Source organism: Rana temporaria, chromosome 5 (assembly GCF_905171775.1).
Source record: "Rana temporaria chromosome 5, aRanTem1.1, whole genome shotgun sequence".
Lineage (NCBI taxonomy): Eukaryota > Metazoa > Chordata > Amphibia > Anura > Ranidae > Rana > Rana temporaria.
This window is the reverse complement of record NC_053493.1, coordinates 408092156-408117802: the sequence shown is the minus strand read 5'-3', so window position 1 is coordinate 408117802 and position 25647 is coordinate 408092156. Positions and strand designations below refer to the sequence as shown.

The following is a 25647-nucleotide window of genomic DNA, read 5'->3' as shown; positions in this document are numbered from 1 at the left end:
CCGCTTCCGGGTATGGGCTGCGGGACTGGGCGTTCCTATTTGATTGACAGGCATCCGACGGTCGCATACATCACGTCACGATTTTCCGAAAGTAGCCGAACGTCGGTGCGCAGGCGGCGTATAGAGCCGCATCGACGTTCGGCTTCTTTCGGCTACTCGTGACGCGATGTATGCGACCGTCGGAAGCCTGTCAATCAAATAGGAACGCCCAGTCCCGAAGACCATACCCGGAAGCGGCGGAGAAGATCGCTCTCTAAAACGGTAAGTACGGCTTCGATTTTAAAAAAACACCCGATTCCCCTTCACAAAATGAGCCTCAATCTAATGTTAAAAATTGTTTTTCGGGTGAACTCCCGCTTTAAGTAAAAGTTTGAGAGGCGATTTGCGCTTTTAAGTCTGTTACAACGTGAGTAATGTGCTATCTCCATTACAAACGCTACTTTTACCGAAGGTGCGCTCCCGTCTCATACTTTATTCTGAGCATGCGCGGGTTTCTAAGCATACACGCTATCGGGTTTCTCGTTGTAAACCAGCCTGACGAGAAACACGAGGAGGAAATCGAGACTCCCGACAAGAAAAAAGAGAACTTTTTTCTCGTCGAGGACCACAACAGTTTTCTCGACGAAAAGCATACACACGACCGTTTTCCTCGGCAAAAAAGCTCTGCCACCAAGTTTCTTGATGGATTTTGTCGAGGAAAACGGTCGTGTGTACGAGGCCTCAGATGATCTCACCCTGAAGAAACACTGCTGTAAAACTCAAGGGACAGGAGTGCCTAGGCACAGGAAGTGCACCCCTATTTTTCTAGAGGTATGCAAAGCAAAATGTCGATTTTTCAAGGTATTGCTTAGAAACATTACCATTTCCAGATGCTTCCTAATTATCTTGGGCCAGATTCTGGTAGTTTCCCCGCGGCCGTAGCGTAAGCCATTTACACTACGCCGCCCCAACTTACAGGAGCAAGTGCCGTATTCCTCAAGCACTTGCTCCGTAGTTTGCGGCGGCGTAGTGTAATTGGCCCGGCGTATCCCCGCGTAATTCCAAGGGGGCGGCTTGTATTTAAATTAAGCGCGCCCCCGTGCCGTTCGAACTGCGCATGCGCCGGGCTTAAAATAGCCCAGTGCGCATGCTCCAGTTCTCGGCGGAAAACGTCAATGACGCCGACGTGTGCGTCATTGACGTAAAGTCGTATTCAAGAACGACTTAGTAAAACGACGTACCCGACGGGAAAAGACGACGCGGACCCGACGCCATACTTAACATGGCATCGGACTGGCGTAAGGTTACCCCTCATATAGCAGGGGTAACCTTACGCTTACGCAAACGACGTAAGCAACGGTTACGCGACGCAATTTAGTTTGGGAATCGGCGTATCAGGCTCATTTGCATAAACAAATGAGACCTGAACGTAAACGCCACCTAGCGGCCGGCGGGGAATTACATTTAAGATCCGACAGTGTAAGTGACTTACACATGTCGGATCTTCAGCGTATCTACAGTATGCGAAAATGATTCTAGGAATCACTCGCATAGATACGCGGGTCAAAATAGAGAGATACGACGGAGTTTCCTGAGATACACCGTCGTAACTCTTCTGAGAATATGGCCCCTTGACATTTTGAGATCAGGTGTACTTTGGAATGAATGGCCGTACGCCTGTAACATTCGTACGCCTGTGATTCCCCCTCTCAGGGTTTTACATTTTTCAGAAACTTGCATCACTATACAGCTATGCATCCGTGTCAAAAGCTAATATCTCCCTCCATTCTTCTTATACATCATTTGATGACAGGTTTTGACCTAATGGAACTCTTTAACGTCAAAGAAGTATTTGGTGAAAAAGATGGCGGAGTACAGAGCTCCTATGTACGCCTTGGAACCTACCCCATCGTCCAGAAGACCGAGTGAGTAGAAAGATGTGCTGCTGTCTGTTGCCCAATTTTTACAAAGTAATTAAATCATTTTTAGTAATTTCTAAGAAAAAATGTAACTAGATCTATTAAAGAGACACTGTCGTCAACTTAAAAAAGCAGGTAAAAGCACAGAAAAATCAGGTATTCTAAATTCAATGCTTTTCCTTTCCATAAAGAAGTGGTGGCTGGTGCTCAAATTTATTTTTTGGGGGGGGGGGGGGGGCTGGGGGGCACAAACAAACTGAAAAAAAAAACATCAATTGCAGCCACTGTGCCCATCAAACACAGCCACTGTGCCGTCAAACGCAGCTACTGTACCCATCAATTGCTGACACTGTGCCCATCAATTGCCGCTACTGTGCCCATCAATTGCAGCCACTGTGCACATCAACTGCTGCCAGTGTGCCCATCAACTGCCGCTACTGTGCCCATCAAATGCTGCCAGTGTGCCCATCAACTGCCACTACTGTGCCCATCAACTGCCGATACTGTGCCCATCAAACACAGCCACTGTGCCGTCAAACGCAGCTACTGTACCCATCAATTGCTGACACTGTGCCCATCAATTGCCGCTACTGTGCCCATCAATTGCTGCTACTGTGCACATCAACTGCTGCCAGTGTGCCCATCAACTGCCGCTACTGTGCCCATCAAATGCTGCCAGTGTGCCCATCAACTGCCACTACTGTGCCCATCAACTGCCGATACTGTGCCCATCAAATACTGCCAGAGTGAATCCCCCCTAGCCCGGCACTTACCTTGTCTCAGTAGGGCAGCGGGTCACAACGGCGATGTCCTCCACACTCTTCGTTTCCTTCTCCTGCCCTCTCTTCCCGTCCTCTGCTATGATTGGACGCCTGATCGGACCGCCTGTCGTTTCAGCCAAACAGGTGACAGGTAACAGACCCGAGCACCTGATTGGCTGAGAGGCAGGTCAGTGTTAGGAAAGCGATTCATTTGCTTTCCTAACACATCGCGAACACACAGAATGGTGCCCGCTGTTTTGGACACCTATTAGGTGCCTCCAAAAAATACCCCGCCGCTGTAATTCAGGTGCCCGGCGCCTTTTAAACTTCTTACCTGTCCAGGATTCCCGCGATGTTGGCCCCCCGTGGCCGATCCGTCCATCGGATCGGGTGCCAGCGCCGACATTCGTACTAAGGGAAACAGACAGTGGAGCCTTGCGGCTTCACTGCCCTTTTCCTACTGCGCATGTGCGAGTCGCGTGGTGCTTTTGCTGTCTTCTGGGACACACAAAGGTCCTAGAAGATATTGCTCCTGATTCCCCAGAAGACAGCGCAAGGAGGAGAGAATGAAGACTATCGCGGAATAGGAAGTGGCAGATTAGGACGATCTGCGATCTGCCTAGCATCAGCCATTTCTGGTAAGTATGAGGCCCTGTACACACGACCGATTCATCCGATGAGAATGGTCCGACGGACGATGGTCTGAAGTGTGTACACACCATCAGTTCAAAAACCGATCGGGTCAGAACGCGGTGACGTAAAACACTGAACCTCAGTCCATTCTCATCGGTTTTGACCAGTCGTGTGTAGGCGGCCTAAAAAAAAATAGTTTTTTTCATTTTATTAGGAGCCTTTTTTATGTAATTTTTTTTTTTTAGGGTGGACCTCTGCTTTAAGTGGGAGCACACATGAGGTCCACACTAGGTTCTCGGGCAGGACCCAATTCTGTCACTAGGAGTGAGGTGGCAGAGGTACGCTGGACGGGCTCAGTGGTGTCCCTCCTAAATGTCACTTGTTATGGGAAAGGTGTGTAGTGACAGAGAATAGAAGGCTTTTCCCTGGCGGTATGATTCTGTCTGGAATTACGTACCAAAAGCGGTACCATTATTTGCAAGGAAATTTGGCGTTTTATACTGTAGGCCTGCAATTCTTAGGAATAACTCATTTAAATCTGACCAAACAAGAGTCTAGTAGGCATCCCGGGTATGAATTAAAAAAAAAAAAAAAAAAATATAAATTATAATATAATAAATAATTATAAATAATTATAACAAATAATAATATAATTATAATAAAAATTATTCAATAATGTAATCAACTCAAAATCACTGAAATTTGCTCAGTTGCAGAATTGTCGCTGTCATTATTTTTTTTTTTTTATGACGAATTTTCCCACAAATCGCTATCGCACAATTCTGCAAGTGATTATAATTTATTATCGCTGTTTTCTAGCTGCTCTAAAACCATTTGTGACATAAAGGGACACTTTTTGGTTGCTATGGAAAATCTACAGTTTGCAGGGAGAAAGAAATTTTTTATTATATAAAAGAACATGCAGGACACTGGGCAGACCACTAGGGACAAGGGGGGTGTGTATTTTTTACATACAGTACTGTAATCTATAAGATTACAGTATACTGTATGTAAGGTGTTTGTTTACTTTTTTGAATTTGGCGCCGTTCTCCGCTCCCGTGCGTCGTAACATCGCAGGGAACGAAGATCGGCGGCACACGGGGACACTGTGAATCGAGCGAGGACCTGCTTGCTCACACAGCGGGGATGCATCGCAGGATCCCGGGACAAGGTGAGTAAACCAAGCCTGTGGATTCAGCGAGAAGGTAAGGCGCGCCGCTGCACGCTCTGCACATCTACCCCGAGTGTGACTCGGGGATACCGATCCTAGCATGGAAAAACCACCCCGAGTCACGCTCGGGGATAACGCCAAGGAGGTTAATTTAACAAACTACACACAGTGCTTGGCTCATCTCTAAGCCGAGGAACCGCCATAATGTTTGACTTTCACATGAACGTGGTCCCTGCCTGGTCCCCGGGCATTGATGAGCGCGTCCACAGCAGGGTTGCCAACCTCCCGCAGATTTTTTTACTGACAAAACATGGAAAATTTACTGGCGGAGCACATTTTTTACTGACAACCTGAGAAATTACAGAACTCCTATTGAAAACGAACACAGTGAATATTTGAACAGTATAAACATGATATGGAAACACTGAGGCCTCGTACACACGACCGTTTTCCTCAACAGAATCCATCAAGAAACTTGGTGGCAGAGCTTTTTTGCCGGGGAAAACAGTCGTGTGTATGTTTTTCATCGAGAAAACTGTCGAGGAACTCGATGAGAAAAAAAAAAGAGAACAAGTTCTCTTTTTTCTCGTCGGGAGTCTCAATTTCCTCGTCGGGCTGGTTTACGACGAGAAACACGTTCGTGTGTATGCTTAGAGACCCGCGCATGCTCAGAATAAAGTATGAGACGGGAGCGCAACTTCGGTAAAAGTAGCGTTTGTAATGGAGATAGCACATTCGTCACGCTGTAACAGACTGAAAAGCACGAATCGTCTCTCACCAAACTTTTACTAACACGCAGTAACATGAGATTAGCAAAAGCAGCCCCAAGGGTTGTGCCAGTGGAATCGAACTTCCCCTTTATAGTGCCGTCGTACGTGTTGTAGTAATGGCGGCGATCAGCGTTTTTTTTTCGGTACTGCGACATTATGGCGGACACTTCAGACACTTTTGACACATTTTTGGGACCATTGGCATTTTTATGGCGATCAGTGCTATAAAAATGCATTGGATTACTATAAAAACTGGCAGTGAAGGGGATAACACTAGGGGGCGAGGAAGGGGATAAGTATGTTCCCTGGGTGTGTTCTAACTGTAGGGGGGGTGGCCTCACTAGGGGAAATGACCGATCTTCTGTTCATACATTGTATGAACAGACGATCAGCATTTCTCTCCCTGACAGGACCGGGAGCTGTGTGTGGCCTGCGCGAGAGCCGACGTATAGCTACGTTCTCTCGCGCAGGGGAGCCGACCTGCCGCCGTAAAACAACGGCGGCTGGTCGGGAAGTTGTTAAAATGATCACGTGTGGGCTTCACATCATTTTTCAGGTTCTGAAAAACAACAAAAAAAAAAATTCGAACTGCTGCCTTTTTTAATGTCGTTTTAAACAATGTCGTTTTTCGGGTTGTAAAAAATGATCGTGGGTGTGGGCTAAAACGACGTAAAAAACCCGCGCATGCCCAGAAGCAAGTTATAAGACGGGAGCGCTCGTTCTGGTAAAACTACCCTTCGTAATGGAGTAAGCACATTCATCACGCTGTAACAGACAGAAAAGCGCAAATCGTCTTTTACTAACACGGAATCAGCTAAAGCAGCCCCAAGGAGAATGGAACTTCCCCTTTAGAGTGCCGTCGTACGTGTTGTACGTCACCGCGCTTTGCTAGAGCATTTTTTAAAAACGATGGTGTGTGGGCAACATCGTTTTAATGATGAAGTTGGGAAAACGTCGTTTTTTCGACATGCTGAAAAACAGGTTTTTTTTATGCTGAAAAATAATCGTGTGTACGTGGCATAAGGGTTGATTTACTAAAGTCAAACAGACTGTGCACTTTGCAAAGTGCAGTTGCTCCAAAGTAAATGAAGTAAAGTTTGCAAAGAATACCCAATCACGTGCAAGGAAAATAAAAAAAACAAAATGCATTTTTTGCTTGCACATGATTGGATGATGACAATCAGCAGAGTTTCTGCTCATTTACTAGGCTCAGTCTATTTGCCTTTAGCCTGGTTAACGCCCGCCGCATGTATATGTGCGTCCACAGAATGGCGCGTACAGGCATATGGGCGTACCTGTACGTCCCCGCCTTTCTGCGGGTCGGGGGTCAGATCGGGACCCCCCCCCCGGTACATGCGGCGGTCGGTAACCCGCGGGGAGCGATCCGGGACGACGGCGCGGCTATTCGTTTATAGCCGCCCCATCGCGATCGCTCCCCGGAGCTGAAGAACGGGGAGAGCCGTATGTAAACACAGCTTCCCCGTGCTTCACTGTGGCGGCTGCATCGATCGAGTGATCCCTTTTATAGGGAGACTCGTTTGATGACGTCAGTCCTACAGCCACACCCCCCTACAGTTGTAAACACACACTAGGTGAACCCTAACTCCTACAGCGCCCCCTAGTGGTTAACTCCCAAACTGCAACTGTCATTTTCTCAATAAACAATGCAATTTAAATGCATTTTTTGCTGTGAAAATGACAATGGTCCCAAAAATGTGTCAAAATTGTCCGAAGTGTCCGCCAGAATGTCGCAGTCATGAAAAAAATCGCTGATCGCCGCCATTAGTAGTAAAAAATAATAAAACTATGCCCTATTTTGTAAACGCTATAAATTTTGCGCAAACCAATCGATAAACGCTTATTGCGATTTTTTTTACCAAAAATAGGTAGAAGAATACGTATCGGCCTAAACTGAGGAAAAAAATATTTTATATATGTTTTTGGGGATATTTATTGTAGCAAAAAGTAAAACATATTGCATTTTTTTAAAAATTGTCGCTCTATTTTTGTTTATAGCGCAAAAAAAAAAAAACGCAGAGGTGATCAAATTCCATCAAAAGAAAGCTCTATTTGTGGGGAAAAAAAGGACGCCAATTTTGTTTGGTAGCCACGTCGCAATACCGCGCAATTGTCTGTTAAAGCGACGCAGTGCCGAATCGCAAAACCTGGCCTGGGCATTTAGCAACAAAATGGTCCGGGGCTTAAGTGGTTAGTGAATCAACCCCCATAGTATTATATTCATGGTGAGACCTCTAATACAGCGCGGGGCACCGGTCAGCAATCCATGTATTACAATGACCAGAATGAACGCGGCATTCCGTCACGCCCACCAGATTCCCGGCAACAAAATTCTGATCGTTCTTTATTTATTGTCCTCAACGGAAGAGACACAACCTAAGAAATGTCAAATGTCAATGTATTCACAGACGGGAGAGCGACAAAGGGCACTGCGCATAAGATAACGTGGTGGGCGTTTTTCTCCGGAAATTTATCGCATTTACATGGCGTTTGTCAAAACACGAGCAAAATCGGACTGAGGATCAAAATGTCAACATTTTTGCTCACTTATGTGGCTGCACATGTTAACCCTTTCACAATTGTGTGCCCCTTTCACACACAATCCCAATAAAATACTTTTATGTTTTTGGTTGTAACAGAACAAAATGTGGAAAATGACAAGGGGTATGAATACTTTTTCAAGACACTGCATCCCATAGTTTGTAGACGCTAAAACTTTTGCACAAACCAATTAATATACACTTATACTTGTATTTTGATTTTTTTTTTTTCTACCAAAGACATAGCAGAAAACTTTTTTTCCTAAAACTATGAAGAATTTTTTTTCATTGATTTGTTTTATAACAGAAAGTAAAAGATTTTTTTTTTTAACCACTTCCATACGCACTTATACACCTTCCCGCCCAGACCAATTTTCAGCTTTCAGCGCTGTTGCACTTTGAATGACAATTGCGCGGTCATTCTACGCTGTACCCAAACGAAATTTTTATTATTTTGTACCCACAAACAGAGCTTTCCATTGGTGGTATTTGATCACCTCTGCGATTTTTATTTTTGCAAAAAAATATAAAAAAAAATACAGAACATTTTGAAAAAAAAAAGTTTGTTTTTGTTTCTGTTATAAAACATTGTAAATAAGTATGTTTTCTCCTTCACTGATGGGCACTGATGGTACTGCACTGACGGGCACTGATAAGGCGGCACTGATGGGCACAGATGAGGTGGCACTGATGTGGTGGCATTGATGGGCACTGATGATGGGCACTAATATAGGCGGCATGGATGGGCACTGATAGGCGGCACGGATGGGCACTGATAGGCAGCACGGATGGGCACGGATAGGAGGCATGGATGGGCACGGATAGGCGGCATGGATGGGCACTGATAGGCGGCATGGATGGGCACTGATAGGTGGCACGGATGAGCATAGATGGGCACTGATAGGTGGCACTAACGTATATGTTGTACTAATGGATGCCAATCAGTGCCAAACAATGCCTGCCAATCAGTGATGCCCATTGTGGGCACTGATTGGCATCCATTGCGGGCACTGATTGGCATCCATTATTTCTGTCATCCCTGGTGGTCTAGTGTGTGTTTTACATCCCTGTGTTTTGCATCCCTGGTGGTCTAGTGGCATCCCTGGTGGTACAGTGTGGGCATCATCGGGGGGGCTGTTCTGATAATCGATCAGCGCAAACCCCGCCTGTCAGAGGAGCAGCCGATCGGCTCTCCTCTACTCGCGTCTGACAGACGCGAGTGAGGAAAAGCCGATTACCGGCTTTTCCTGGCCGATCACGTGGTAAAGAGTCTCCGACTAGATCGGTGTTGCGGGGTGTCAGACTGACACCCTCCAACAACGATCGCCGCGATGCGTGCCCCCGGGGGCGCGCAGCGGCTCAATATCCTGAGGACGTCATATGACGTCCAGTCAGGATATTGAAACCACTTTGCCGACGTCAATCTGCAATTGGCGGGCGGCAAGTGGTTAATGTTGGTCTTTTTTCGTTTATATAATACAAAATCAAAACCCCAGTGGTGATCAAATTTCACCAAATGAAAGCTCTATCTGTGTGAAAAAAGCTATAGAAATTAAATTACAGTGCGGCATGACCGCACAATTGAAGCTTAACTGCTTGCCGACCTGCACATGACTATATACATCAACAGCATGTAAAGGCAGAAGGACGTATATATACACGTCCCCTTTAAGATCGCGGCATTGTGGACGCGCGAGCTCCATGAGCCCGACCGCGAACCCCGCGGACTCGATCACCGCGGGGATACCAGTGATGATCTCACGGTGAGCAGTGGCGTCACTAGGGTTGGTGTCACCCGGTGCGAAAAAAATGGTGTTACCCCCCCCACCAACTATAGTCCCCCCTCAGTACAGTCCCCCCTCCACTAACTATAGACCCCCCTCCCGCAGTACAGACCCCCCTCCTCTAACTACAGACCCCCTCCACTAACTACAGACCCCCCTCCCTCAATACAGACCCCCTACCAAGTACAGACCCACCACTAAGTTCCCCCTTCCTCAGTATAGGCCTTCCCCTCAGTATAGACCCCTCCATCAGTGCAGACCCACCATCAGTACAGACACCCCCACCCAAGTGCAGACCCCCTTCAGTACAGACACCCCCCACCTCAGTGCATCCACAGTGTCCCTCGAGCGCAGGCTACTCCTCCTCTGTGGATGTAAACAGAGGAGGAGGCGGCTTCAGTCCGCGCCGCTGAGGTACACAGAGGCGCGACCTGAGGTAAGCTAATCAGGGGTAGCGGCGGTTTTAGAGGTGCGTGCTGCTACCCACGGGTGTCACCCCTCTGGTGGGTGTCACCCGGGTGCGGCCTGCACCCCTCGAACCCGCCTACCAACGCCTCTGACGGTGAGGAAGAACGGGGAGATGCTGATGTAAACAAGCATCTCCCCGCTCTGCCTAGTGACAATGACAGTGATCACTGCTCCCTGTAATCGGAAGCGGTGATCACTGTCTTGTCACGTGTGGTCCATCCCCCCTACAGTAAGAATCACTCCCTAGGGCACACTTAACCCCTACAGCGCCACCTAGTGGTTAACCTCTTCACTGCCAGTGTCATTTTCACAGTTATCAGTGCATTTTTATAGCACTGATCGCTGTAAAAATGACAATGGTCCCAAAAATGTGTCAAACGTGTCCGATGTGTCCGTCATAATGTCGCAGTCACGATAAAAATCGATGATCGCCGCCATTACTAGTAAAAAAAAAAATGTTAACAAAAATGCCATAAAACTATCCCCTATTTTGTAGACGCTATAACTTTTGCGCAAACCAATCAATAAACGCTTATTGCGATTTTTTTTTATTAAAAATAGGTAGAAGAATACGTATTGGACTAAACTGAGGAAAACATTATTTTTTATATATTTTTGGGGGATATTTATTATAGCAAAAAGTAAAAAATATTGAATTTTTTTCAAAATTGTTGCTCTATTTTTGTTTATAGCGCAAAAAATAAAAACCGCAGAGGTGATCAAATACCACCAAAAGAAAGCTCTATTTGTGGGAAAAAAAGGACGCCAATTTTGATTGGGAGCCACATCGCACGACCGCGCAATTGTCAGTTAAAGCGACGCAGTGCCGAAACGCAAAAAAGTGGCTCGGTCATTGGCCAGACAAATGGTCCGGGGCTTAAGTGGTTAGAGTAGCGCAGTGCTGAATGGCAAAAAAAAAAAAATGACTGGTCATGAAGGGGTAAAACTTTTCGGAGGTCAAGTGGTTAAGAATAAATTTCACACCAATAACATATGTGGCATTTTTTTGTTCATCTTTTCCAGAGATGTCTTTCCACAAGGTCTGCCAGATGAATACGCCTTTGTCACCACGTTCAGGTTCAGAAAGGCCTCCAGACGGGAGGACTGGTACATCTGGCAAATCATCGACAAATACGGAATACCGCAGGTAATGTCCGATACAAATTTGTAGAGCCATGAAACCATATTAGATAACTCCGCCTTGAGGAGGTCTTTGCAAAGACCAATCAGAAAACTTGAAATCAAAACCCTGGGCAACATCCTGAGAACTGTCTCTAGCCACTTGCCAACCGCTACACAATGATATACCGTATTTATCGGGGTAATGCGCGCTCCGGCGTATAGCCGCATTTCCTGTAAAAAAAAAAATTAGGGCCAGATTCACAGCCAGCGGGCGCAACGTAACTTTTCTGATTTAAGTTACACCGCCGCAAATTACACAAGTTAGTGTCCGATCCACAAAGCACTTACCTGGAAATTTGCGGCGGTGTATCCTAAATCAGTCCGGCGCAAGGCGGGCCAATTCAAATGGGGCGAGTCCCGGACGTACTGCGCATGCTCCCGACGCTATTTTCCCAACGTGCTTTGCGCGAAGTTACGATGCGCCGAGTTTTGTGAATCGCGACGGGTAAAAAAAAGTTGCGTCGGGAAAAAAAAATGTTTAAAAAAATTTCACAGCGACGCGGGAAAGACGGGTATACTTTTACATGGTGTACTAACTTTACACTTTGTAAAAGGTGCCCTATCTTTGCGACGGCAAACAAACACTTACGGCGACTTAACAAAGGGAAAAAGCTTTGTGGATCTCTGTAAGTGCTAATTTGCATACCCGACGCTGGATTACGACGAGAAATGCCCCCAGCGGCGGCCGCGGTACTGCATCCATCGGCGGCCTCGTCGGGTCCGGCGTCCGTCTGCGGCTTTGGTGGTGTCCTCCCGGCTTCTCCCACGCTGTCTCCCCGTCGAATCGCCGCTTCCCGCGCTCAGTTTGAATGCCTGCGCCGACATATACCGAATGCAGTACACTCGGGTACATTCGGCCAGGCTCGGCTTCGCTCGTGCTCACGCTCTGTGACGTTTATGCGTGAGCACGAGCGAAGCCGAGCCTGGCCGAATGTAGCCGAGTGTACTGCATTCGGTATAAGTCGGCGCAGGCATTCAAACTAAACGTGGGAAGCGGGTATCGGCGTATATCGCGCACCCTCGATTTTCCCCTTATTTTTAACCACTTAAGGACCGGACCAATATGCAGCTTAATGACCCAAGGGGTTTTTACAATTCGGCACTGCGTCGCTTTAACAGACAATTGCGCCGTCGTGCGACATGGTTTCCAAACAAAATTGGCATCCTTTTTTCCCCACAAACAGAGCTTTCTTTTGGTGGTATTTGATCACCTCTGCGGTTTTTATTTTTTGCGCTATAAACAAAAATAGAGCGACAATTTTGAAAAAAATGCAATATTTTTTACTTTTTGCTATAATAAATATCCCCCAAAAACATATCTAAAAAATTTTTTTCCCTCAGTTTAGGCCGATACGTATTCGTTTACCTATTTTTGGTAAAAAAATCGCAATAAGCGTTTATCGATTGGTTTGCACAAAATTTATAGCGTTTACAAAATAGGGGATAGTTTTATTGCATTTTTATTAATTTTTTTTTTTTTTACTACTAATGGCGGCGATCAGCGATTTTTTTCGTGACTGCGACATTATGGCGGACACTTCGGTTAATTTTGACACATTTTTGGGACCATTGTCATTTTCACAGCAAAAAATGCATTTAAATTGCACTGTTTATTGTGAAAATGACAGTTGCAGTTTGGGAGTTAACCACAGGGGGCGCTGTAGGAGTTAGTGTTCACTTTGTGTGTGTTTACAACTGTAGGGGGGTGTGGCTGTAGGACTGACGTCATCGATATATAAGGGATCACTCGATCGATACGCCGCCACAGTGAAGCACGGGGAAGCCGTGTTTACATACGGCTCTCCCCGTTCTTCAGCTCCGGAGAGCGATCGCGACGGAGCGGCTATAAACGAATAGCCGCGCCGTCGTCCCAGATCACTCCCCGCGGGGATCCGACCGCCGCATGTAGCGGGGGGGGGGGACCCCCGACCTACGTCTAGGCAGGCACGTACAGGTACGTTGATGTGCCTGTCCGTGCCATTCTGCCGACGTATATCTACATGAGGCGGTCGGGAAGTGGTTAAGGAGAAAAAAGTGTGCGGTATACGCCGATAAATACCGTATATCGGCAGAATGGCACGGCTGGGAATATGGACGTATGTATAGATGTGGCATTGTGGGAAATGCTGATGTAAACAAGGCATTTCCCCGTTCTGCCTAGTGACAGGACACTGATCACCGCTCCCTGTGATCGAGAGCGGTGATCAGTGTCGTGTGACTCGTGTCACATGTAGCCCATTCCCCCTACAGTTAGAAAACATTCCTAGGACACACTTAAAGTGGTTTTAAACCCCCACCCGGGAAGTTACACCTACAGGTAAGCCTAGATTAAGGCTTACCTGTAGGTGTTTGCAATATCTCCTAAACCTACATGGTTTAGGAGATATTTGCCAATAGGTGTACAACGTTGTCTCCGGCGCATGCGCGCCGTAGACAACGGCGCAGGCGCAGTAAAAACCCCATTCATAAAAACCCAATTCATAAAAACCCAATTCATAAAAACCCAATTCATAAAAAGGTGGGTGCTGAAACGATCACCAGCTGGGCACTGGAACCACCAAACAGGTGAGTGATAAAGTGACTTTATCACTCGCCTGACGAAGAGGTCCTGTGTGACCTCGAAACGTTGCACCATTGTGATGTTTGTTTTGCATTACATTTTTGGACGTAATCTACGATCCATGGTGTGCTGGCGAATATGTTCATTTGTGTGATGGTCGGGTGCCCACAAATGTTTTACCATACAGTGTATAAAGCTGCCAGTGGCTATCTGCAGAGGCGGCTCTTTAATTAGGTAAATTAGGCGGTCGCCTAAGGCCTCACACTCACAGGGGACTCGCGGCTGCCTAACTTACCCAATGCATTACCCCAGTTTTGAGGGACAGGGGACCTTAACGTTTCTGTGCTCAGGCAGCGTTAGGAGTCCTGACTTAGGAGCGGGGCCACCAGCGTCCCTAACAACCAGTGAATATCGGTGATACCACCTCTTGTGACGTCAATGACCCAGCATGCCCTCAGTCAATGATGTCACAAGGGGCGGGTTCAGCAGGTGACATCACCGAGTGGCCCCGCCCCTTAGTTATTAACCCCTTCCCGACCGCCGCATGTACATTTACGTCGGCAGAATGGCACGTACAGGCACATTGGCGTACCTGTACGTCCCTGCCTAGACGTGGGTCGGGGGTCTGATCGGGCCCCCCCCGCTACATGCGGAGGTCGGGTTCCCGCGGGGAGTGATCCGGGACGACGGCGCGGCTATTCGTTTATAGCCGCTCCGTCGCGATCGCTCCCCGGAGCTGAAGAATGGGGAGAGCCGTATGTAAACACGGCTTCCCCGTGCTTCACTGTGGCGGCGTATCGATCGTGTCATCCCTTATATAGGGAGACTCGATCGATGACGTCACTCCTACAGCCACACCCCCCTACAGTTGTAAACACACACTAGGTGAACATTAAATCCTACAGCGCCCCCTGTGGTTAACTCCCAAACTGCAACTGTCATTTTCACAATAAACAATGCAATTTAAATGCATTTTTTGCTGTGAAAATGACAATGGTCCTAAAAATGTATCAAAATTGTCCGAAGTGTCCGCCATAATGTCTCAGTCACGAAAAAAATCGCTGATCGCCGCCATTAGTAGTAAAAAAAATAAATAATAAAAATGCAATAAAACTGTCCCCTATTTTGTAAACGCTATACATTTTGCGCAAACCAACCGATAAACGATTATTGCGATTTTTTTTACCAAAAATAGGTAGAAGAATACGTATCGGCCTAAACTGAGGAAAAAAAAACATTATATATGTTTTTGGGGGATATTTATTATAGCAAAAAGTAAAAAATATTGAATTTTTTTCAAAATTGTCGCTCTATTTTTGTTTATAGCGCAAAAAATAAAAACCGCAGAGGTGATCAAATACCACCAAAAGAAAGCTCTATTTGTGGGAAAAAATGGACGCCAATTTTGTTTGGGAGCCACGTCGCACGACCGCGCAATTGTCTGTTAAAGCTACGCAGTGCCGAATTGTAAAAACACCTTGGGTCTTTAGGCAGCATATTGGTCCGGTCCTTAAGTGGTTAAAGAGCAGGATCTGGGGGCTACAATTGTTAAATGGGGCTTCCAGATTCCGATTAAGCCCCCTGCCCGCAGACCCCCACTACCACCGACCAGGGTTGTGGGGAAGAGGCTCTTGTCCTTGAATTATTTTTCCCATCATGGGTGTGAGTGGGGCCCCATGTCAAGTTTTGCCTAAGGCCTCACAAAGCCTAGAGCCACCTGTGTAAACTTTGGATGGGTGAACTGATAATGCTCTTGTGTTTGGTCATACAGGTCTCACTGAGGGTGGACGGAGAGAACAAGGCTTTGGAGTACAGTTCAGTGGGCGTCACAAAGGACGCGGTGAAAGCGAACTTTCGAGGAACCCAAGTGAGCGAGCTGTTCGACCGTAACTGGCACAAGATTGCCATCAGCGTGCAGGCAAAGACCGTCACCTTGTACATCGACTGCAAGCTGGTTTTGACTTTGCCCATCGAAGAACGTGAGAACATTGACATCCAGGGGAAGACGGTGATCGGAAAACGTCTCTATGACAGCGTTCCTGTAGATGTAAGTCGAAGCTTCCTGGCAGAGGATAAAATGTATATTTAACTATGGACATTCTCCTATTTTATGGGCAGAACCTGTGAGCTAATCGTCTATGTTTACCTTCCAGTTTGACCTCCAACGTATCGTCATCTACTGTGACTCAAGGCATGCCGAACTGGAGACCTGCTGCGATATCCCTAATGGACCTGTATGAACTTATATTTTATATATCTATCTATATACTGTGTATACCAGTGGTCTAAAAGTACCGGCCCGCGGGCCATTTGCGGCCCGCGGACCAGTTATAAAAACTTTTTTTTTTTTTTTTTTTTGTGAGCTGGTGCTATCTGCTGGTGAGCCATTGGTATTACAAGTTATTACCACCAGATGTGAGCTGGCGCCATCTGGTGGTGGCCGTTGGTATTACAAGTTAAGCATTACAAGTTAAACAGCAATTCTAATGTCATTTTACACTATTTTCACTGCCATCTTCTTCCCTCTAATTAGAACCCCCAAACATTATATATATTTTTTATCCTAACACCCTAGAGAATAAAATGGCGATCGTTGAAATACTTTCTGTTACGCCGTATTTGCGCAGCGGTCTTACAAGCGCACTTTTTTGGGAAAAAATTACACTTTTTTTTAATTAAAAAATAAGACAACAGTAAAGTTATCCCCATTTTTTTTAATATTATGAAAGATAATGTTACGCCGAGTAAATTCATACCCAACATGTCACGCTTCAAAATTGCGTCCGCTTGTGGAATGCCGACAAACTTTTTTACCCTTTAAAATCTTCATAGGTGACGTTTAAAAAAATCTACAGGTTGCATGTTTTAAGTTACAGAGGAGGTCTAGTGCTAGAATTATTGCTCTCGCTCTACCAATCGCAGCGATACCTCACATGTGTGGTTTAAACACCGTTTACATATGCGGGCGCTGCTCACGTATGTGTTCGCTTCTGCGCGCAAGCTCATCGGGACGGGGTGCGTTTTCTGGCTCCTAACTTTTTTAGCTGTCTCCTAGATTCCAAGCAAATTTGTCAAACCCTGACTTACACCAGTGCTGGGGGTTAATAATGTGTTCGCTGACACCAGTGCTGGGGGTTAATAATGTGTTCGCTGACACCAGTACTGTTGTTTTTGAAGTTTGAAAGTTTGCATGCGGCCCCCCATGGCATATGAAAACTTGTCTTGTGGCCCTCAGGTAATTTGAGTTTGAGACCCCTGGTGTATACTGTATATTTGTTAATAGGTTATGATGCATTGTATCACATACATGTGACCTAAATTGCTGGATTAGTTCTTTGATTTATTTTTGCTGTGAAAAATATCAGTTCTAAAAATCAAGGAAGAAAAAAAATCAGTTAAAGTGGATATAAAGCCCTCTCATCCTTTCTAAACTGCTGCCATAGTGCTGATCTATAAGGATATAGACGCCTCCTGCATGTATCCTCACCTGTCACATGTCTCCCCTCTGTCTGTTAGGAGACTTACGCCGCTCGTATCTTATAGTGTTGAGCGGAATACGCCATATTCGATTTTGCGATATATCATGAATATATAGACGAATATTCGTGAAATATTTGCTAAAATCGAATATTCGTGATATTTTATCAAAAAAAAATGTTTGCGAAATTTCGCTAATGCGAATGCGAAATTGATTGCGAAATTTTGACAACTGTGGTAGGAGAACTCTGATTGGCTCTGATGCAAAAGAAGGGCGGAGAAAGTATTCGCGAATATTCGGAAATCGAATATTCGTGATATTTTATCGAAATTTAGCTAATGCGAATGCGAAATTGATTGCGAAATTTTGACAACTGTTGTAGAAGAACTCTGATTGGCTCTGATGCAAAAGAAGGGCGGAGAAAGTATTCGCGAATATTCGGAAATCGAATATTCGTGATATTTTATCGAAATTTCGCTAATGCGAACGCGAAATTGATTGCGAAATTTTGACAACTGTGGTAGGAGAACTCTGATTGGCTCTGATGCAAAAGAAGGGCGGAGAAAGTATTCGCGAATATTCGGAAATCGAATATTCGCGATTGCGAATATTCGGCAACATAAAAGGATCGCCTCAGCTTAGCTACTCGGCCCAGGGTCTCTAATCATACCAGCAATGCTTTTAGACGTCGATAGGATGTGATCTGTTTTAAAAATAAATTTGAAAAAAGACGAATATTCGGAATAGCGAATTTTGGCCGCGAAATTCGAGTTATTCGCGAATATTCGAATATGCCATATTCGTAACGAATATTCGCAATGCGAATATTCGTGAGCAACACTAGTATCTTAGCCTAATTTAAGCTTATCTGGTTTCTAGAATACGCTTAAATTTAGGACGGAGTAGATTCAGAGTTACGACGGCGTATATACTGATACGCCGGCGTAAAGCTTTCTGAATCCAGCTATTCGTTCCCGTTTACTGTCTTCTGCTAAACTACCAAATGTATTTTTACGTATTTAGATATGCACTCAAATACAATTTTGAAATGTGACATCATTCTTATTATTTTTTAGTGTGCGGTGACTGTAGGCACAGAGCCCTCACCCATCATACCCACACCAACACCAACACCAGTGGAGCAAAGGGGAATTGAAAACAGCACCATCAACTGCTCCCACTGCCCATTCGGGGAGAAGGTATAGTACATCGCCATTACTTCTTCCAGGAGAAACCATTTGTTTAACGCTAGTATAGTGATGAGAGTACCTGCGCTATGGTTGTGTGTATCCCACTATTAGGCATGTGCAAAAGGGAAAATTTCGTTTCGTTTTAATTAGTTATTTAATTAATTTCGTTAAGTTAGGTTCGTTACATGTGTTAAATTCGTTTTCGGAAAACTCGTTCGTTTTCGACCGAATTTCGAAAAATCCGGTCGAATTCGAAAGTATTTCGACCGGATTCGACAACAAATAGTCTATTTTCGAATATAATTTCGAAATTCGATCGGAATTCGAAAAAAAAAAAATTCGAATTCCAAATCGAAAACCCGCGGACGAAATTCGGTCGGAATTCGAAAAAAAAAAAGAAAATTCGAATTCCAAATCGAAAACCCGCGGACGAAATTCGATCGGAATTAAAAATTTTTTTTTTTTTTTTTTCGAATTCTAAATCGAAAACCCGCGGACGAAATTCGATCGGAATTAAAAAAAAAAAAAACATTCGAATTCCGGTCGAATTTCGTCCGCGGGTTTTCGATTCGGAATCGAAAACGTTCGTTCGGATTCGGTAAATTCATTAATATTGCAATTCGGGAATTCGTATGCATCCGAATGTCCGAATAATGAAAAATTTGTCCGAATTTCGGTTCGGAACGAAACGAAATGCACATGCCTACCCACTATCTAGAAATAATATTGTACATTCATATGCAATAATAATAATAATAATAATAATAATTGTGTGTAACAATCAGAGCCGTCTTTAATGTTGATTGGACCCTGAGCAAAAAAAAAAATGGGGCCCCCCATGCTATTTTGCTCTCCACCTGCTCTGAGACATACAATAAACATCAGCTAGACTTAAAATCAGTTTACTACATCAGATCAGTCCGTGATTGCGATTGGTTGCCAGAGGTTACAGAATATCATTACCACTTACTGACTGGTTGCTAGAGATTACAGCATACATTATGTCACACTGATTAGTTGCTAGAGGTTACAGCACATGATTTCTTCTTGTGGATTGATTGCTAGAGATTACTGTACAGTAATACTGATCACTGATTGGTTGCTAGGGGTTACAGCACATCATCTCTTCACTGCAGAGGGGCATGATATACATATGAAAGTTGCCTTCATTTACATATGAATGCTGCCGTTATTTACATATGAATGACGGTTATTTACTTTATTTTGTAAAACACAGGGGCCCGGATTCAGATCCAATTGCGTATCTATCGGCGGGCGTAACGTATCTTAGATACATTACGCCGCCGTAACTTAGGGCGCAAGTTCCGTATTCAGAAAGAACTTGCGCCCTAAGTTACGGCGGCGTAGTGTAAATGTGTCGGCGTAAGCCCGCCTAATTCAAATGTGGATGATGTGGGCGTGTTTTATTTAAATTACTTGTGACCCCACATATTTGACGTTTCTTTACGAACGGCGCATGCGGCGTCCGTGAACGTTTCCAAGTGCGCATGCTCCAAATTACGCCGCAAACTGTCAATGCTTTCGACGTGAACGTAACTTACGTACAGCCCTATTTGCGAACGACTTACGTAAACGACAAAAAATACGACGCTGTTCGTGTGTTTCCGACGTCCATACCACAACATGACTTACCCCTGCTTTATGAGAGGTAACTTTACGCCGGAAAAAGCCTTACGAAAACGGCGTAAAAAAAATGCGCCGGGCGGACGTACGTTTCTGAATCGGCGTATCTACCTAATTTGCATATTCCTCGCGTAAATCTACGGAAGCGCCACCTAGCGGCCATCGTAAATATGCAGCCTAAGATACGACGATGTAAGAGACTTACGCCGGTCGGATCTTAGGGAAATCTATGCGTAACTGATTCTAAGAATCAGGCGCATAGATACGACCCCGCAACTCGGAGTTACGACGGCGTATCCGGAGATACGCTGTCGGAACTCGTATCTGAATCCGGGCCAGGGTCTGTGGTGAGTCATCTGTACACAACAATAGGGCAGAGATGGGCAGTATTAGTAGCAGCACTTCACACTGAGATATCAGGACACAGCAAAGGACTAAAACTTCAAGGGACGAGGGGATTTAAACTGGGATAGTTGGCAAGTATAAGGCAGGTGCTTTGGGCCCCACAACAATGACAGGGCCCAGGGCAGCTGCCCCTTTTTCCTTGCCTTGAAGACGGCCCTGGTAACAATTCTAGTTGAAGCTGCTGCTATTGTGTAAGGCCAAAGGCCCCTTAATTGACAATAAACCAAATTAAACGTAACGCTACTTCTATATCAAACATATGTGCTAAATAAACATATATAAAGTTCTTGTGCAATTTCTACTCCATCATAGTGCAATAATAAGTGAAAAGTCCATCCATGCAAGCAAGGTGCCAAATGTATTAGAATCCTGCTTGTGAAGATTCAGGTGCCACGCTGTGCTCGCCTTCTGAGTCCCCACTCACCAACCACATGGTCTTTGTCCTGCATTAGTGGATGAATCTACCCCCTTCCTTCTCCTCCATTTACAAGGTTCTCATCATAGTGGTAAAAGGCATACCTCCTACGGGGATCACGGGGTCTCCTCTCAGCCCTTCTCCGGCCGCTAGGGCAGTAGCAGCTGCAGCCCTCCCACCTCTCGCGAGATCCACCCCTTCAACCTCTGCAGCAAAACTGGCAGCACTCATATGTCTATTTCCCAAAGACAACCTCTGGATATGACGCTGAGCACGTGACCTCAACTTCTTTGATTGACCACGGCGAGGCCTGTTCTGAGTGAAACCTGTCCTGTTAAACCGCTGTATGGTCTTGGCCACCGTGCTGCAGCTCAGTTTCAGGGTCTTGGCGATCTTCTTATAGCCTAGGCCATCCTTATGTAGAGAAACAATTCTTTTTTTTCAGATTCTCAGAGAGTTCTGTTAAACTTCCAGGCCCAGATTCTCAAAAGAGATACGACGGCGTATCTCCAGATACGCCGTCGTATCTCTGAGTCGCGCCGTTGTATCTATGCGCCCGTTTATTAGAATCAGTTACGCATAGATTTGCCGTCGCATCCGAATTGCATTTTTCCGCTGACCGATAGGGGCGTGTAAGCTGATTTACGCATTGAAATATGTAAATCAGCTATATACGCAAATTCCCGAACGTACGCCCGGCCGACGCAGTAAAGTTACGCCGTTTACGTTATGCTTTTCCCGGCGTATAGTTGCCCCTGCTATATGGTGGCATAAGTGCGGCGTAACAATGTTAAGTATGGCCGTCGTTCCCGCGTCGAAATTTAAAAATTTTGCGTTGTTTGCGGAATTCGTCCGTGAATGGGGCTGGACGTAATTTACATCCACGTCAAAACCAATACGTCCTTGCGGCGTATTAGAAGCAATGCACAATACGCATGCGCCGTTCGTGAAAAACTTCAATCACGTCGGGTCACAGTGCATTTACATAAAACACGCCCCCCTGATCCAAATTTGAATTAGGCGGGCTTACGCCGGCCGATTTACGCTACGCCGCCGCAACTTACGGAGCAAGTGCTTTGAGAATACAGCACATGCCCGTCTAAGTTGCGGCGGCGTAACGTAAATCGGATACGTTACGCCGCCGCAAAACTACGAGAATCTGGCCCCCAGTGAGCAGTATTAGAGAGTGAGAGCGATAACACCAAATTTAACACACCTGCTCCCCATTCACACCTGAGCCCTGAGACCTTGTAACACGAACGAGTCACATGACACCAGGGAGGGAAAATGGCTAATTGGGCCCAATTTGGACATTTTTCACTTAGGGGTGTACTCACGTTTGTTGCCAGCGGTTTAGACATTAATGGCTGTGTGTTGAGTTATTTTGAGGGGACAGCAAATGTACACTGTTATACAAGCTGTACACTCACTACACAACATTGTAGCAAAGTGTCATTTCTTCAGTGTTGTCACATGAAAAGGTAGAAGAAAATATTTACAAAATGTGAGGGGTGTACTCACTTTTGTGAGATACTGTATATGTTATTTAGTAGCTACAAAGGATATACATCCACTTTGTGTGCATCAAATGTCTTTGCAAACCCAGTGACAGCGACAATATCACTGTGCTGCTGCATATAGCCTGTGCAGAGAGCAGAGCTGTAGGAAGCTCCACCCACTACAGGATGCCTGAAGAAAACTACAGGAAGGGGCGGAGACAAGACCCATCACCCCGCACAAGGACAAAGAGCAGCAGCGATCAGTCTTTATTACAGAAACCCACATTTTCACAATGGAGTTACTGCACAGATCTGGAAGAAATACACAAAGCACACCAAGAATAATAGACATGGTGAATGGATTTAGAAAATATTTACTTATCGCGATTCGAAACTCAGCTTTAAAGTGGAGTTCCAGACTTTTTAGGTTTATTAAGTCAGCAGCTACAAAAAGTGTAGCTGCTGACTTTTAATAAACAGACACTTACCTGTACCACGGTCCAGCGATGCGGCCGAACGGGGTGTCCCTCCTCTTCGCCAGCGCCTCCATTGCCACTCTGGGAACCTGGCCTTGACAGCTTTCAGCTTCACGGCCGGGCACACACCGCACATGCGTGAGTCGCGCTGTGCTCCCAGAGTGGACAGGCGATCTCCTGGGACCTGTCAAGTGTCCAAGGAGATCGCCTAGAGAGAGGGGCCCGCCTAAGGCGAGAGGAGGAGTCGCCTAGCGGAAGGAGGAAGTGGGACAGGAAGTGCACTTTTGGGTGGAATTCCGCTTAAAGGAAACACTGAAATAATAGCTTAAAATATCTGCTCACTACAAATACACTTTACACCTTCTTTAGTATGCATGCTAGAAATGTAATGAGTGATTCTTCTGTGTTTTAGGGTGAAATTGGTCTTCCTGGTCCTTTGGGCCCCAAGGTAAGCCTTGCATAACATGCAGTGTTCAGTAAACCTATTCTGAGAATAATGCAGGGGCTTCTAATGTCTGGGTGGTCCACTGCCTCCAATACCTTCTCAGTCACTGACCCCACGTCTTCCACAGTCCCAAGTCTGGTAGTCTACAGAGTTTTATATAAATAGATGGTTATTACATAAAGCAGTAAAAATGACGATTACGGGGGCGTGGTCTGGACATGGCTGTGTGAAGCTGCTTTTCCTCTGAGCTCCCGGCCGACAGACCCCAAAAAACAGCAAAAACACACTTAAATATCGGAATGCACCCGGCAAAAAGGTATAGCACCAGAGCAACAACAGGCAAGACACCGTCCAAGGCGAAATCGGGAGGAATCTCCAAGTATTTCTGCACCCTACAAGACAAATCCCCCGGAGCTAAGGCAACTGCTCCACGTGGCTCAGCAAATGGACCCCGGCGGGAGGCCCATATTTTAGCAGCGGACCCCGACTTACCTTCTACGGACGAGCACCCAGCGACACACCTGGAACTGCATCGGGTCACCCCTGCAACACTAACACCCGAGGATCAGCAGACAGGAGCGGAGATGCAAGATCAGGAGATAAGGTCCCTGCTGCTGGCCCTGCCGACACGGGCGGACATTGAGGCCCTCCCGACACGCTCGGATATTGAATCCCTCATCCTCCGCCTGGAGGAAACTCACAATAGGGACATCCAGGAGGTCCGCGGGGAGGTCGCCACGTTAGCGGAACGGGTGACATCCGGGGAAGTGTCTGTGTCCTCCCTGGAGGCCAGAGTGGCGGCGCTGGAACATTCCCGAGACCTCCACCGAGACGCAGCAGTAGAGCTACAGCTCCACCTGGAGGATGTCGAGGACCGCAGCCGCCGCAATAATTTGCGGCTGCGGGGGATGCCGGAGGGAGCCGAGGGAGAGAACCTTGGAGAGACGGTCATCGAGCTGTTTAGGGCAGTGTTGGGGGAACCGGAGGAGCAGATCATCCTGGACCGGGTGCATAGAGCCTTGGGACCAAGGCCGACTGACCCGGAGAGGCCGCGCGACATCATCTGCAGGCTCCACCGCTATGCCCAAAAGGAGGCAATCCTCAGAAGAGCCTGGGACTACGGTGAGGAGGATCATGAGGGCACCCAGATTAAGATCCTGCCGGACCTCTCCAGGGCGACGCTGCGCCGCAGGGCCCTGCTCCGTCCTCTCCTGGACCTGGCCAGACAGAAGAACCTGACCTACAGATGGGGATATCCGCTGTCGGTGACCTTCAGGAGCGACCGCGGATCCTTCACCCTGCAGACGCCAGCTGACCTCCCGGAGCTATTCCGCTTCCTGGACGCAGATCCCATCCGGGTACCAAACTGGCTCCAACTACTCCCGAGAACGCCCGGAAGGTCTGGACCCTCGGCTCGTCGCGGCCCGCAGCAACCCCGCCAACACCGTGGTAGACGAAGGAACCGATCAGCATCACGGGAAGCACCACGTGAGTAGGCCCTGGGCCATGTCTCCCCTTCTCTGAAACCACATACCTATGCACATGAGGCCCGCAAGTTTGCACTACCCACACTCCCGCTCCCGCCCCCGCCTGGTTACCCGCCACCGTAACTATAGCCGCACTACCGACGGAACCCGGCCTGCATCACTCCCCCCACACCCCCGCCATATGGAGAAATATGGCTGAACACAACTTCCCCTCGCGCCCCGGTCACCCACGCGCACTGATTCACCAGGTGGCCGATTGTTCGCGGATCCCTCACATATCACCCCCCCAATGTGGTACCGGAGGACACGATTAGGCTGCTCCATGAGCACACCATGGAGGTCACGGGTGGGGGGGGTGGGCCGCTGTTGGGATGAGGGTGGGGAGGCCTGTTGGACGGAGACCCCCAGCCAGCCACAGACACATCTGCTGCACCCCATGAACCTGATCTTGTTGGGGCACTGCCTTGGAGAAGGGGGACCTGGGAGACGGGGGTGGGATGCCACAACCCTGGCATAAACTGGTCCTCTTCAACGAGATTGCCACTGGAACTGGCAGAGACAATGGACTTATACATCTGCATAGGGACACGGGAGAATTGGAGGCTTCCTTGATGTCGACCCAGAGAGAAGGGGCGACCTGCCGTTTATACTACATTATGGTTATACACGATCTGCTGAGGCGGAAATTTGCACTAAGTTTTTTCTTGCACTGAAGTTTAATATGACCTAGGCTCACTTGTGTGTTGTTTAACTTGTTTCACAAGATTTTATATTGCTTGTGGCATTGCGACCGTTCTGTCTGCAATGTCGATAGGTGTTACAT

At 46.6% G+C, this 25647-nt stretch overlaps 1 protein-coding gene across 1 annotated transcript in view; it reads left to right on the top strand.

Moving 5' to 3' along the window:
- COL22A1 (collagen type XXII alpha 1 chain) overlaps window positions 1-25647 on the top strand; it is a 513833-nt gene that overhangs the window by 160074 nt on the left and 328112 nt on the right. The window contains exons 5-10 of the mRNA XM_040355007.1: window positions 1793-1904; window positions 11067-11190; window positions 15557-15832; window positions 15939-16019; window positions 18340-18462; window positions 23305-23340. Coding sequence (XP_040210941.1) covers window positions 1793-1904; window positions 11067-11190; window positions 15557-15832; window positions 15939-16019; window positions 18340-18462; window positions 23305-23340 — 752 coding nt within the window. The remainder of the gene's footprint in view (window positions 1-1792; window positions 1905-11066; window positions 11191-15556; window positions 15833-15938; window positions 16020-18339; window positions 18463-23304; window positions 23341-25647) is intronic.